The following is a 15,449-nucleotide window of genomic DNA, read 5'->3' as shown; positions in this document are numbered from 1 at the left end:
CGCTCTCTTTCTCCCCCCCCCCCACTTTTCCTTTCCTCTGCCTCGCGCCACCCGCGCGGAGCTGAGGCCGGGCGCTGATTGGCTGGCGCGCTCGCGCCCGGCGGACGGCGGTTGAGGCCTCGAGGGCCGCGCAGGCGCAGACGGCCCGTTCTCGCGCGCTCCGTCTCCCCCCTCCCCTCGCTGTCTCTCTGAGGGGCCTAACTGCCCGCGGGCCGCTTCCGTGAGAGAAACCGCGCTAGGCCTCGCCGCCGTTGCCGCCGCCGCCGCTTCTTCTCCTCCTCCCTCAGGCCGTCCCCGCCGCCATCATGAGCGTCGAGGCGTACGGGCCCAGCTCCCAGACGCTGACGTTCCTGGACACCGAAGAGGCCGAGCTGCTGGGCGCCGACACGCAGGGCTCCGAGTTCGAGTTCACCGACTTCACCTTGCCCAGCCAGACCCAGACGCCGCCCGGCGGAGGCTCCGGGACCGCTGGCGTGGCCGCCTCGGGCCCACCGGGGACCCCCGGGACCCCCGGCGTCGGAACCGGACTGCCTTCCGTGGGCGCCCCGGGGGGACAGCTCGACGCCCAGGTGAGGAAGAGGAGGGTCGGGAGGCCCATGGAAGAGCCCCACGCCGCGTGGGGGACACCCCAAAGCATCTAAACCCCATCCTCCGGCTCCCCAGGGGTTCTGGGACTACAAGGCCCAGAAGGCTTAACCCCTCGCTGGGCTGCGGCCAGGACTTCTGGGGGTGGTAGTCCCATCAGGGTGGGCACATCCAGACCCACCCCAGAGTTTAAAACAGTGGCTCCCAGGTGGTCTTGGAATGCAAGTCCCAGTAGCCCAGGCCCCAGCGCAGCTGGCGGTGGAGGATTCTGGTTGTTGTAGTCCAAGAAGCCGGGGTGGGGGGAGAACCACTGCTTGACACCACCGGACTATATCCTTGTATTGGTTCAGCTGATCCTCCAAACCATGGTCTGGAGGATAAGCTGAATAAACCAAACTTGCCTTTGGAGCAGGGGTTCCCCCCACCTTGAGTCCCCAAGAATTTCTTGGACTACAGCTCCCAGCAGTCTTGGCCCCAGCACAGGCTCGTGATGAAGGTTTCTGGGTGTTGTAGTCCAAGAACACCTGAGGACCAAGGTCTGGGAGGGACTGCTCTAAATTAAGCTGTGCCTCAAGGGCCAAAGTGCTGTTGTGGGTCCATGGGTGCCTTTTGTAGCATGTTTATTATAGTATGTGCTATAATCTTAGAACTGCAAAGCTGGAAGGGATCCTATGGATCATCCAGTCCATCCCCTGTCAAGGAGGCCTGGTGTGTGTGGGTGTGAATCTATCTCCCAACCTCTGGCTCCGCAGCCAGAGACTTAAATCACTGACCCGTCCAGTAGTTCATCCATTATGCTGCACATCATCAAATGCAATATATAGACCCCCCCCCATAATGGTTATATGCTAAAAAAATGGACAGATGTTTCCAAAGATATCTTTTGTCTCATTTCCAGAAAAGACAGCTACTTTTAGCCACAAAACACTTAGAAGCCCTGACACAGAATGTGTGCAGACGCACGCGCACAATATTTACTAAGGTTTCAAACTCATACAATAGCAGATGTGTGCCCACATTTACATGCACCCATATGTAACTCTGATACACACCCATATGTGATATCCTATGTTGGGAAAGGTGGATGGCAACAGGAAGAGAGGAAGGCTAAATACGAGATGGACTGACCTCCCTAAAGGAAGCCACAGACTTCAGTCTACAATTGTTGAGGACAAGATATTTTGGGGATGGCTCATTCATGGGGTTGCCATAAATCAAAGGTGACATGACAGCTAGCATATGACAACAGTATCAGGGAGTTGTGTGATCATTTTCAAAATACAAATGCAAGAGTAGGCAATACCTTTATAGACTACAGTACTTTAAAAATATGTAGCTGTATAGAGGTGTAGTTTTATAACCTTTTTTAAACTCATTCATCTTTATTTGTGCTGATACACTTGTATAAAGAGTTGTGTATGCGATTTGACACATATTATATAAGCACATACATGTATAATACGTGTGCATACCCAAATATGCAGTACTTGCCTAGCCGGTAGTTATGTTACTGTGATGTAGCAAAGCAGAAGTTATGTAGCAGCTGTAAAACTTAACTAGTTTTTATTTTTCATAAGCTTCCGCATGTCTAAGCGCACGCTTCTTCAGAAAAATCAACATAGCCAATGTATTTATGCAAAGTATGCTTGGGCACATGAAAACTGATGAAAAAATAAAAACTGCTTAGTTTTATAGATGCTGCATGAAATACGTTTGTACAATCTTTTATGGTTAAAAAGCAACCTGTGTATGTATGTTGTGTAAGTTTCTGACCATGAGTTAATGTGTGTGCATCACGTGTCAGTGTTTCAAAGTTTTTGTGCATAAAAATAGTTGTATTTTCTAGAAATTAAGCAAAAGGAATATTTGGAAACATTTGGTTAGCTACTTTTTAGCATAAAACCATTCTGTGTGTGGGGGAAAAATATGTAAATTGCCTTTGATGATGCGCCACATATTCTGTAAAAGTGCATGCTGTACTTGTTAAGTCTTTAAGGCAGTGGTTCCCAACCTTGAGTCCCCAGGTGGTTTCAGACTACAACTCCCAGAAATCCTGGCCATCACAGCTAGTGGTGAAGGCCTCTGGGAGTTTTAGTGCAAGAACATCTGCTCTGAGGTGTCAGAAGAGCTTGAGTTTTGACCTCAACAGATTAACACAACTATCCATCAGAAATTGTTATCGTTCATTGACTTTCCATTACTCTGAAAATGACTGAAGTCTGGACCAAACTGTTATGTTTGTTTCTGTTGTATAATTTAAATTTACGGGTATGTAATAAATTAAATGGAGATCCACACAGAAAGGTTTTTAATATGTTCCAGGACTCTTTGTTGTTTAACAGCAGTATTTTCAAGAATGGAGGGGAGAGAATAGTTTGTGTTGGGTGCCTAACTAGGACAGTTGCTGAGTGAGGGATGGTGGCTTTTCAGGGCATACTCCTGAGTCTCAGCTGATTTTAGCTGGGATGGGTAAACCTTTTTGAGCCAAAGAGTATAATATATAATATAATATATGCTTTTGTGTGTGCATGTGTATTTTTTAAGAAGAAAGATGGGATAATGGAAGAGTCTTAAATGAAATGTCCCAAAGTCAATAGTAGTTCTCAAACTCCTGCTTGCTTGACCTTTTCTATACCTAGTTTTAAAATTGTAATCTCTACTCACTGGCCAGGATACAAGCTAGTTCATAAACAAATCACTCTTATATGACCATACTTAGGAACAGGCGCAGTATTACTCAATATTTACTTCTGAGGGGGCAAACATAGAATTGGTGTTCCTTGCCATTTTTTCCACTCTGAAACAAAATGGAAGGCAAACATTACTTGGAACAAGGGGATTGAGTGAATTGCTCTTCTCCAGAGCAGCATATAATGGTGCAGGACATTTAGAATCTGTGAAAAACAAATGTTGGGATGAACATGACAGTCTTGTAGTCAAGGCAGGCATGTGGAGCCCAAGAAATATTGGTGTGCTGCTGAGCATTTATAGAAAACTTCCAGAATTTTAAGAAGGGAATCATCCTCTTTCAGATGAGGGAAAAATTTAAAAATCTCTGTATTTATTCTGAAAGAGCTATGGTGCAGGTAGAGTAGCACTGATTATGGTAGAGTATAATCTTTAGATGACTTAGGTAAGCATCCAGAGGTTCCAGTCCGCCATCTGGATTTGCTCCATTTCGTGTGGTTGTCCACTGATTTGGCAGATGTTAGGCCTAGTTTCCTCTCTTGTGGGCCCTTTAGGAAAAACGGTGCTCAGCAAGTGAGGAAAGGACAGACCACGTCTCTCCTTTGGAAGTGCGTCTTTAGGATGGAAGATATCTCTGCCCGGTTATGAGTTTTCAGAGACATAACCATGTTCACTACAGTTTCCTTCTAGGAACTGTGTTTGTTTTGCAAGCCAAAAATCAAGTGTTAGCCACAGCCCTCGTTGAGTCTGTGACCATGTATTTTGGAATAGGCTACATCATTGACAGTTCTAGTCTTTTCTTGGCCATGCTGATTCAGCAAGTGTTTCATGCTACCATCCATATGTCCCTTATCTTTCTTCGCAGGTGGTTGCTACTCTTACAGAACACTCCCCTACGAGCAGTGTCATAATTTCCCAAAAGAAACAGAAGCTACAGTTTTAAGGCATAGATCTAAACCATATTAAACTGTTTCCTTAGTTCTTACAAACTAGATCTTAACCTAAACAGTGCTTCATTGGACAGAGTGTCTTGTACATATATGTAAATGTTAGTATCAAGAAGACCAATCTCCATTTGTGCCGAACCTTATCCAGAGACGGATTTAAAACCGTGGTCCTCCATTTGTGGAGCCATTGCCCGTACTAAAAATGGAGGGTGTTGTCCATATATTCAGAGGCAACCAGGATTTTTTATCTATTAGCTGACAGGGAAAGTCTCCACTGTAGTTTAGCTATCATGTGTGTGTGGTTTTTAAGCTGCACAAACACACAAAGTCTGTGTTGTGTTCCTTGCTGGGGGGACACACCCTGCCTACACCTCCTCATTTGTGTAAAAAAAATGACATAAAGCTGAATTGGCAAGGGATGTCAGAAGAATCCAATTTCTTCTTCCCTGGGAAAGGTCGAAGAAGAACTTCATTTTGACTAGTAAGCACAGTCAACATGGATCGGCCCCAAATATAAGCATTTCAGGGCTGCAGCAGAGTTTAACAAACTCAGAGTGTTGTCCACAGTGAACAAGTTAAGTTTCTCATCCTTATGAGAATATCGAGTTCATTGTTTGGTGGCTGTGAGGCCCCATCAAACTTTTTCTGCCAGTGTCCTGGACCGGAAAATTATTTCTTTTACTGTCTCACTTGCTTTGACTAGAATTAACTCAGTGGGTTTTCAGTGGTTCTGCCCAGGAAGCAGCTGTTTTCCTTTGCTTTCAAATGGAGAGAGAAACTGTGTGTAATAAAAAAATGAGTATTTTGGTTGTCACCTCCATACTTCTTCACATTCTGTGTGGCTGCTTTTAAAAGCCAATCACGATGCAGGCAGGTTACATTTTCTGAACATACACTGATGGTGCACTTTCTTAACAATAGCCAGAGCACTTTCCTGTGTTCTCCTTCTGAGACCTTACTATGAAGGCCGTGTAAGTAAAATACACTCTCACAAGCCTCCATCCTGAGGCAGCAAAGCCATTTTTCTCTCTTCCCAAATTGTAAAATCTTGCTTTCTTAAAAAAAGAGCGAGGGGGTGGAGCTGAGCAGATGCTACTTTTTTTTTTGAAAGAATTAAATGTAATAAATGCCCACACTGTGGTTTTTTTATAGGTACACTTGCAGATGCTGTATATTTGCTCAAAAGAAATGTGAGTGGGAGACATAGCGACAAAAATAAAAATGTCTTGAGATAAATAAGGATTCTGTAAGCAAGTCTTTGAGTGAGGTTCTTATTCTAGCTACAGCTCTTTTGGCACCTTCTCTTAAAAAAACCCTCCCTCCCATGGCTTCTCTGATTTCCTCCTCATGTTGAAAATGTTCCTGATCAGACAGCGTTATGTCTTTGAAAAAGGCGAGCAAAATTTGGCTCCATAATCTAGGAGAAGCTCTCCACCTTATCCCATATTTAAACAGGTGAAATTGCTGTGCTCAAGTCTTTCCTGATTCTCTGTGCTTTCTCTTCCCTTCCTTGACATGCTGTGTGCATTTTTGGTTGTGTCTTAGCACTGCAGAACACATTTGGGAAGACTTGTTTTAAATAATGCCCTTTAACGCTTCATTTAGTAGGCTTTTAATGTAACCCTGCATTAGACCTGTGTGTATATACTGTACTTAAGCAAGGCTTAAAGACATGAGCAGGAACAACTTGGTGTAGATCTTTGCACACTCCGGAGACCCACACAGATCTTCTCCTGTGCAATCCTGTTAAAAGGCTCTAGCTGAGGCAGTAGTAGTAGTAATACTTAGGTTTTCTCTCCCCACAACTCCAGCCTGCAACCCTTAATGGGAGATGAGGCAGCCACGTTCTGTTCAGCTACACCACTTCTTTTTGTGTTGAAGAGGCAGGATCTGCCTTTTGGGAAGAGAGAAAAAAACATGGTTCCCTCTGTTCAAGTGGGAAGCCTGGGTGGGTGTGTATTTACTGACACAGCCATAACCTTCTGTGGGAGGTTAGGCAAGGAATTGCTGGCTGGCTCAACGTTGCCTAGTGAGCTTCATGGGTGGTGAGGGGGGATTTGAACCCTAGTCTCACACATCCTGATCCATGTTTTAATCACGGCTAGACTGCAGAGAAAGATAAAAACAAATTCAGCTGGGGGGCAGCTCTGCCTGCATGAGCTGATGCCAGGGAACCCATTTCATTCTGACGAAAGGGAATGATGATTCTCTATCAAACTCCCATGTTAAGGGCTGCTTTTCCAGAACAGAATGCTCTCTGAGCTGAACATTAGAAATAAGGCAATAGATATTGTGGATTTTCTTCTACTAAGGATTTATCACGCAGCTACAGAACTCAGTATTACGAAGGAATGACATTTTAGACGCAGCTATTTCTTGTACTGTTAATGAGCCAAATCGGGACCTTTTACAGGTCTGGGGTTGGGATAACAAGTTTTGGGTGCAGATTCCGTCCTGCACACCTAGAGCAACTTTGTCCCTGAGATCACTTCATTCCTGCTGGTGTCCTTCGGTAGGATCTGAGGACAGGGGCCTGTCGGAGGGTTGATTCACAGCATCCAGTCCGGCTTGTTTTTGGAGCCGCACAGCTCTTCCTTTATTAGCCTCTCTAACTATGGTATCAATATTGCTTCTGAGGCTGCCGTTCATTAAGGCACTCCACTCTTGTTCCCTGTGACTTGAATCGGAATACAGGCTTTCTGTCTCACATGTGATAATTACTGCCCCGATGCCAAGATGTCTCGTTAGCAGCCAGAAATTGTGTTGTGACTGGCTTCTGTTAATATAATTGTCACAGTACTTTCAGCATTACATTTCCTTTTGACTCGCTGTTTACAGAACTGCTGGACAGCTCAGTGGTTGAGGTTTCTGACTTCAAAGCCAGAAGTTGGGAGTTCGAATCCCCTCCCCGAGCCTCCTTGACAGGGGCTGGACTGGATGACCCAGAGGGTCCCTTCCAGCTCTGCCGTTCTAAGATAAGGATGATGAGTTTTCCTCCCTGTGAGGGAGTGAGAGTCCATACAACATCTGTAACTAGAAATAACACTTCATGCATGTCAAGTACGTGATTGACTGCGATCATAAGTAGTTTGTTTTTAAGTTGTTCCAGGAATCTTTATTCTGGATGTAAAGCAGTGATTCAAGTATGCCGTATTTTGTGGTATCTTCTCACTGTTGTCCTCGTGAAGGCCCTCCTGGCACTCAAACACACACACAGGGAGAGAGTTAAGAGGAAGGAAAGGCTACACACAGAGAGAGAGAGAGAGAGAGAGAGAGAGAGTTAAGAGGAAGGAAAGGCTTGGGTGGATCCTCCCCTTCTGAGGACTCAAAGAACTTCACGCTTATCCAGGAGTCAAGGTGGAAGAAATAAGCAGCCCAGTAGGTACCTTATGAAGCATTTGCTTGTCTGTCTCAGCTTGTGGAGCAGTGAGTCAGTGGTGCTGGCCTTTCGGCCCCGTGCTTGCATTTTCTTTAAAATGACTCGCTAGGGATGGGTGTTGGCTAAACAGGGGGAAAAGTTGTCCTGCTGGTTTAGCAGGTGAAAAGGCTCCACTTTTACAAAGGAGTGGGCTTGTCTGACAGCTGCCTGGGTTCTTAAGAGTGCTCTGGCAGCCTAGTGCTTAAGGAAGTCTTTGCGCCTGTGCTGAATCAGGGACAGTAGAAATAAGGGAAGGAAGTTTTGATCCTATTAGGTATGGAAAGACCCTGCATTGTTGCTACATGAAGCTGTTTTGAGGAATAGGGAGTATTTTGTAATCTGGCTATTAAATCATGAGACTGAACACTGAGAAGAGGTGTGATTTAAAATTCCTTTTAGGAAAGAAGTGTCTTTTAAATACGAGGCCCACATAGCTAGACTCTGCTTCCCTCTTCAAATCATTAGCCTTCTTGTGGGTCTTAATCTTTGAAAGCCCTGCTTTTTGCTGGCCTGTTTTTGCTCAGGCACCAGAGAGGTCATAAACTACTATTTTTGCCAGAAATTGAGTATTTGTTGCATTTATTTTTGTCATGCGTGTGTATCGAATGCTGTCTTGACAGGGCTTTACAACGAGGGTCCATAAATAATTCTAAATGAAGGAGGAAAGCCTGTGTTGACTGGTGGGAGGCAGAAAATGACAACCCACTGCAGAATGGCTCATGAAGGGAAATAAGCCTTTATTGCAGTGGGTACTTGCTGCTGCTTAGAAGTTGGGATGGAAGTGTACTTATGAAGTCATGCATCAGTCATTGGAGTTATGAATCAAAGGCGCTCTGTATTTGCTTGTAAATAACTCCTTGCATGTGATACTTTAGCATTGTCCCCAGGTGACCAATCTCATAAAATTGTATGTGAATAACATACCGTAGGACCCTGTATCCATGGGGGATAGGTTCCAAGCTCTCCCCCCCCCCAGGATGCTGGAAAATGAGGATAATAATGAATGCTATTTTAATAGCAAATGCTGTACATAGCAGGGTCTCTGTGGTAACGTCATCTTTAGACATATATATTTCTAGGTTTTCCTTTTTGAGATTTTCAGACTGTGGATAAGCGAACTAGCGGATACCAGTCCCACAGATAAAGGGGTCCTATTGTGTAAGGTTACTGTTTTTGATCTACATTAAGAAAGATAGGGCTGGCACAGCAGCAGGAGCACCAGGAGGACAACACCTGCCTGACAACGTTTCTGCTCCTTCCGTCTTTCCATCCTGGTGGTTTCTGTGGCTGTTATCAGCCAGATGGAGTGGAGGAGTTGGCCCGGTGCGCTCTGCGTTGAAACTGTCTCCCTCGTGGGAATCTGGAAGGTGTCACTGAAAGTCTTGTTGGACTCCAGGTGAATGGGCCAGATGGCATCCTTCAGAATGGGGCCGTGGATGATGGCGTGCCGAAGACCAGCCAGCTTCTTGCAGAGCTCAATTTCGAGGAAGACGAGGAAGACACTTACTACACCAAGGACCTTCCTGTACATGCCTGCAGGTAAGGCGTAAGGAGTCTGTCACGGCGAGAGCTGGACACAGGCTCCCGTCCACAGCAGAGCGGCTGCCACTGACCGCAGGGCCACATCTTCATCTCACATGTCTTTTTTTCCGCTGGCGTCTGTTGCCCATGTCTAGCACTAGCATTTTGCAACCTGTTGCCTCCCAGATTTTTTTTTTTTTTTTTTTTTTTTTTTTGCATTATAACCCATCGTCCCCACCTGGCTTTCCCTCCTAGTTGTCCGCAGCCTGCACAACTGGGCAGGCTGTCTTCCGCCCAGTCGTGCTGATTCCTTGAACATCCCTTGGCTCTGCAGTATTTATCTTGAGGTGCAAAGACAGGGCTTGAGCTGCAGCTTTTGTGGTAGCGGCGCACGGCAGAGCTGGGGCTTTTCCTCCTGGCGACACCCAGCAGTGCAGAGAAACTCCATGCACAAAGGCGCCCCAGAGTTCTGTGTCAGTTTGCTTTTTGCCAGAGAAGGCCAGAGGAACAAATTCTTGCTTGCTGTGTTCTTGCCACGTAACCAGTGTATGATGTTGTTCTTTTTGGTTTTCTCCTTAGCTATTGCGGCATCCATGACCCGGCCTGTGTGGTCTACTGTAACACCAGCAAGAAGTGGTTCTGTAACGGGCGTGGAAATACATCCGGCAGGTAGGAAGCAGCAGCTGTAGCCTCCGCTGTCTTTCCCAAGCGGGTATCCGCCAAATGCCTGGAACTATGACCTTCAGAATTCCTCAGCGCACATCTTCTGGCTGGAGAATTCTGGAGTTGTGGTCCAGAACATCTGGAGGACACACTGATCTCCATGGTGAGCCTCTCTTATATGCCTGTATAGATTCATTTTTCCCCAGGCTGGATAAAAATCAGTGTTTTTTAAAAATCCTATTTAAATTAAGAAATGTTTTTTTAAAAATTGTCAAAAAAAACCCCTGACTTTTAAAATTTAAATTGTGATTTAAATCAAAGCTGCCCTGATTCTTTGTTAAGCATTCTTTCATCAGTTACAGTTGAACCACAAGGAAGGAATGAAGTTGCTTATAAACCACCGACTGGGCCTAGTTCTCATAAGGCTGCTTCCTTCTCCAAATGTACAGCCTCATTGTAAACAACGGCAGGCAAAATACACAATGTGAGAGACAGTGTATCAGCAGAAGTAAAATAAATAAACAATAGTGGAAAATGGCACTTCCATCTTCATGTCTGTTTTTAAAGCCTTCTGGTGTGGAGGTCACTAGGATCTCCACCTGACTAGCTCTGTACAGTGTGGGGGCCATAGCAAACAAGGCCACCTCCTTTTGCCCATCAGTCCGTTTATCTGCCTCTGTGGGGGCGTGAGGCAATAATAGCACAGCCAAAAGCTACAAAGAGACACCTTGAGACTTGAGTGGTAAGCTGGCCTGAAACCTTTTAGGTCCTCCTGACAGGTTGAGCTCAGCACTTTGAAGTTGGTGTGAAAAATGACCTCTGGGTGCTCATGGAAGCGGAATGACCCCAATATTATACCAACTATCTAGCTGACATGGCTGCACATTTGAATCTGTGCCTTCCAACTTTAGACGTTGTTAGAATAAACGTGGACAAGGGGGGCCAAGTAGGCCTTCTTGACTCCCTGGAGTCAAGGTAGGCTATAAATGTAGTAAACGCATACGTAATACAAGACACATAGGCTGCGTTTAAAAAATCATGATGGTTCCCTTTGGCTTTCGGGCTTCAAAGGAAACTAGGCCCCACCGCTTTACCACAGTGGTTCTTTTATTCTAGCCACATTGTGAACCATCTCGTGAGAGCCAAGTGCAAGGAAGTGACTCTTCATAAGGACGGCCCTCTTGGCGAGACCGTCCTGGAGTGTTACAACTGTGGTTGCCGAAATGTGTTCCTGTTGGGCTTCATCCCAGCCAAGGCTGACTCTGTGGTGGTCTTGCTGTGCAGGTGAGAGAATCTCCTTGTTTGAAAGGGACCAGGCAGGCCGCTCCTCCTGAGCCGCAAATCCTCGCTTTCAGTTTTCTTTTTTTTAAAGCCTCCCCTTGCCTTTTCTTGTCTAATGTGATTCTCCTCCCATATCTTGGCTGTGCAGGCAGCCATGTGCCAGCCAGAGCAGTCTGAAAGACATCAACTGGGACAGCTCCCAGTGGCAGCCTTTAATCCAGGACCGCTGCTTCCTTTCCTGGCTGGTCAAGATCCCCTCCGAGCAGGAGCAGCTGAGAGCCCGGCAGATCACGGCTCAGCAGATTAACAAGCTGGAAGAACTCTGGAAGGTAGGTGGAGAACGTTGAGAGCCACAGCTGGCGAAGGAGGCACCAAAGGCTTCCAGAAGAAGGAGGAACAGAGTTCCCTTCCTTGTTAATTGGTTTTCGATCGCACCTTTCTTGCAGGGTGTGACCCAAGGCGACCCAAAACACAGTCTTGAAGATAGAATTCTTTAATTAAAACATGAAAAGGAATTTGATCAAAACCCCTTCTTCAGCAGCCTCTTAGTGCAGAATCCCTTCTTCATAAAAAGTTTTTTTCTCCCCCCCCCCCCCCCCCCGGTTGATAGCAGGGAGGTGCCACTGTGTGGATCCTCCCTCTCTTGTGGCCTTCTCCCACCTGTGTGTGGGGCAGAGAGAGAGAGAGAGAGAGAGAGAGAGAGAGAGGCCATTGTTGAAGATCACAACTTAGATACTTTTGTAGAGGGATATAAGTGCAGAACTGCATCCGTGTGTGGTACTGGGCCCTAGTTTTGTGCTCCCAAGAATCCCAGTTCCCGAAATAGACTTCCATACAGTGAGAGGCAGTGCCATGCACTTGGATCCGGGACACTGGGATTTGAATCCCCACAGCGGGGGTGGGGTCCCCATCCTTGGATGAGAGACGTTCTCTAAACTACCATATTTTTCGCTCCATAACACGCATCTCTCCATAAGGCTCACCAAATTTTTAGAAGAAAACTGGAAAAAAAATAATTGGGAATTTCGGCATGCTGGGCCAGTGGGGGTGAGGGAAGCCTCCAGAGGGTCTGAGAGTGCCTCCCCTTTGGAGGCTTCCCCCACCCTCACCCCCGCTGGCCCAGCAGGCCGAAATTCCCAGATTATTTTTTTCCTGTTTTCTTCTAAAAATTTGGTGAGCCTTTTGGAGAGGTCCGTCTTATGGAACACACCCAGGGGGGCTGGGTGAGACTCCAAAGGGTCCTAGGGTGTGTTCCAGGACCCTTTGGATGCTGACCCTGCCCCCCCCCCCCCGCGGGGCCAGAGGGAGCGAAATCGCCACCTTCAGGGACTCTTCTGAAACTTCCCAAGCCTCAAAAGGTTCCTGGAAGCTGGCGATTTCGCCCCCGCTCACCCCATGGGGGGTAGGGGGAGCCTCCCAAAGGTCCTGGAAGGCAGACGGACCCTTGGGAGGCTCCCCCCCACCCCCACGGGGCCAGTGGGGGCAAAATCGCCAGCTTTGCTCCATAAGACACACAGATTCCCCCCCCCCACTTTTGGGGGGGGCAAGTGCATCTTATAGAGCGAAAAATACAGTACCCTGCCACCTGGGGGCGGCTTTGCAAAGACAACGTGAGAATTGAAATTTAGAGCCTGCCTGATTTCACCTCTCTGTGATCACTCAAGTCCGGAGGGGGGGGTCTGTTGTCTCCCGCAAGGGAAGGGAAACCAAATGATGGGGACGGTTTGTACACCCGTCCAGAGCTCTCTGTCTTCCCCCCTTTTGTTACTTGTAGGAGAATCCATCGGCCACCCTAGAGGACTTGGAGAAGCCCGGCGTCGACGAGGAGCCGCAGCACGTCCTGCTGAGATACGAAGATGCTTATCAGTACCAGAATATCTTCGGGCCTTTGGTGAAGCTGGAGGCCGACTACGACAAGAAACTGAAGGAGTCTCAGGTGAGGTGTAACCTCTCCCAGGTGATGAGCGCCTTCTTTGGCAACGTGTTTGGAGATGGCCTGTGCCATTTGGGGGCCCTCCTGGCCTAGGGGATCAGGAGCTAAGACGCGTTGAATCCTGGCTTTGGCTAGAGTGTGCTGTGGGCCCCGGATGTGTTTCTTCCACCATGGAAGATGGTCGGAAACTGACCGTTTCGTCCTTCCTTGAGTCCATATCCTTCGGCCTGTTTGCCTGTTCCGGATTCCTCCCATTTTTGCTTGATTTGTTCACTTGGTTTTATTTTAATGGCTTGTCTGACTTATTTCTCCAAGACAATGGCAGCCTTGGGGAAAGGGTTCAAACACATTTCTAATATCTCCGCCACCGCCAATGACTCAGGTTTGGAAAACGGTTGGCCTAGGTTGTAACTGAGCGTACGGGCCCTGCAGGCTGGTATGGACTCTTCCTTCGGTGTCTTAACCAAGGGGCTTCTGAGGCCATGGCAGTGTTACCTGGAACTGTTGCGGTCAAGTTATTTAGGGGAGGGAGGTGGAGAGAGAAAAGAGTCCCATATAGATGGGGGAAGGTGCAGCTCTAGGACCCTCCGTTGGATCATAAAGGCCCCCCACAAGCAACCAGTTCAGAGTCTCTGGTCTTCTGTGGCAGAGGAGTAGGGGAAGGGTTGCCTTAGGAGAGATTCTCAGCTCTTCGCTAGGGGAAGGAGGCCTTTTGCTGCCCCCTAAACAGGCCAGCCCTCTCTTGTTAGCCAAGCCATCGGTCGTCCCTTCTTCTGGAATTTCTGCAAGCTGCTGCCTTCACAAGGCTGCTTCTGAGGGGCCCGGCCGTGAGCCAGCTCTTCTGAGCAGCCGCTTGCACCCTGCCCACCTCTAAAGTGAGACTCTCTGTCCTCACGCCTAGACCCAAGACAACATCACTGTGAGATGGGACCTTGGCCTGAACAAGAAGCGGATTGCCTACTTTACGCTGCCCAAGACCGATTCAGGTGAGAACCGGAATAGTTGCCTCTCTTTGAACTGCTTGGTGGGCGTTCAGTGTATTATTGCGGTTTAACACAGGACGGACCCCCGTTTCGGCTTCAGAGTCACTGAAAAGTGTCTTGGTGTCTCCACAGATATGCGTCTGATGCAGGGAGATGAGATCTGTCTCAGGTACAAGGGGGATTTGGCCCCTCTGTGGAAAGGAATCGGCCACGTCATTAAAGTTCCTGATAGTATCCTTTTGAGGGCATCAGAGGGTCAGCAAAACTTGCCTTGAAGACTCCTTTACAGGGTGGGTTTAGTCCCTGGCAGAATCCTTGTAAGGTCAACTTCAGGTACAGTATGACCCCCCCCCACCCCCGTATCCGCAGGGGATCGATTCCATGCTCCCTGCCCCCCTCCCCTGAATGCAAAAAACAGGGGTGTGCAGGTGTCTTGCGCGCTATCTTTCTTCCTCCAAGGAGATCAGTGCAGCTTCCTTTTAACCCCCTGGCTGCTTTCTATCTCCCTGCATGGGCTGTTGTAGTTTCAGCTGTAGAAACAGTGATATCAGCTTTTCTGGAAAAGGTATCACTGGGGTGTATGTGTGTAGAGAGAGGGGGCCTCTTTTAAAAGAACCATTGCAAGTGTTCATGGAAATTCCCACTTAATGAGACTGTGAAGATTACGGCGATGAAATTGCCATCGAGTTGAGGAGCAGCGTCGGGGCCCCCGTGGAGGTCACCCACAACTTCCAAGTGGACTTTGTCTGGAAGTCGACTTCTTTCGACAGGTGGGTGAAGCCTCGATCCGGGAAGGCAGCTGTAACTTTGAGGAATACGCAGCAAAAACATTCTGGGCAGGGCGAAAGGACCAAACACCACGGCCTACCCACGCCCTTGTTTTTCCGCCCCCAGAATGCAGAGCGCCCTGAAAACATTTGCGGTGGATGAAACCTCTGTCTCTGGCTACATCTACCACAAGCTTCTGGGTCACGAGGTGGAGGATGTGATCATCAAATGTCAGCTGCCCAAGCGCTTCACGGCCCAAGGGCTTCCCGACCTCAACCATTCTCAGGTAACGTGGCCTTGTCCCAGAGTTGGAAACGGCGAGAGCTTTAGGGCTCCGTTGGGGCACCTGCCCGCCCGCCAGGGTTGGAGTCACACCCTCCTCCCCCTTCTCAGGTGTACGCCGTGAAGACCGTCCTGCAGCGCCCTTTGAGCCTCATCCAGGGGCCGCCCGGGACTGGCAAGACAGTGACCTCGGCTACCATTGTGTACCACCTGGCGAGACAAGGGAACGGGTAAGAGCTACCGACGGGAGTGCTGAGCCTTCTGGGTGGGAAAGGTGCCGTGTTTCATGGGCTGTGAGATTCCTCGGAGGCCAGTTTTTCTAGAAAGCGCATCCAAAGCCTGTAATTGAGTTCTGATGATGGAGCAGGCTTTCCATTTCT

The 15,449-nt window shown here is 47.9% G+C and overlaps 1 protein-coding gene across 2 annotated transcripts in view; it reads left to right on the top strand.

Moving 5' to 3' along the window:
- Positions 1-305: 305 nt before the first annotated feature.
- The window catches only part of UPF1 (UPF1 RNA helicase and ATPase), a 24,284-nt gene continuing 9,140 nt past the window's right edge, over positions 306-15,449 (top strand). The window contains exons 1-11 of one of the 2 annotated variants that reach the window (XM_020780959.3): positions 306-569; positions 9,035-9,177; positions 9,739-9,828; positions 10,939-11,106; positions 11,252-11,432; positions 12,878-13,039; positions 13,938-14,022; positions 14,152-14,250; positions 14,681-14,789; positions 14,914-15,073; positions 15,181-15,299. In XM_020780959.3, the coding sequence (XP_020636618.3) occupies positions 306-569; positions 9,035-9,177; positions 9,739-9,828; positions 10,939-11,106; positions 11,252-11,432; positions 12,878-13,039; positions 13,938-14,022; positions 14,152-14,250; positions 14,681-14,789; positions 14,914-15,073; positions 15,181-15,299 (1,580 nt within the window). Of the gene's footprint in view, positions 570-9,034; positions 9,178-9,738; positions 9,829-10,938; positions 11,107-11,251; positions 11,433-12,877; positions 13,040-13,937; positions 14,023-14,151; positions 14,251-14,671; positions 14,790-14,913; positions 15,074-15,180; positions 15,300-15,449 lie in introns of both variants that reach the window. The other variant, XM_020780958.3, reaches the window with a different exon arrangement.

This window comes from Pogona vitticeps, chromosome 7 (assembly GCF_051106095.1).
Source record: "Pogona vitticeps strain Pit_001003342236 chromosome 7, PviZW2.1, whole genome shotgun sequence".
Lineage (NCBI taxonomy): Eukaryota > Metazoa > Chordata > Lepidosauria > Squamata > Agamidae > Pogona > Pogona vitticeps.
The sequence above is the reverse complement of the archived record's forward strand: the minus strand, read 5'-3'. Positions and strand labels throughout refer to the sequence as shown.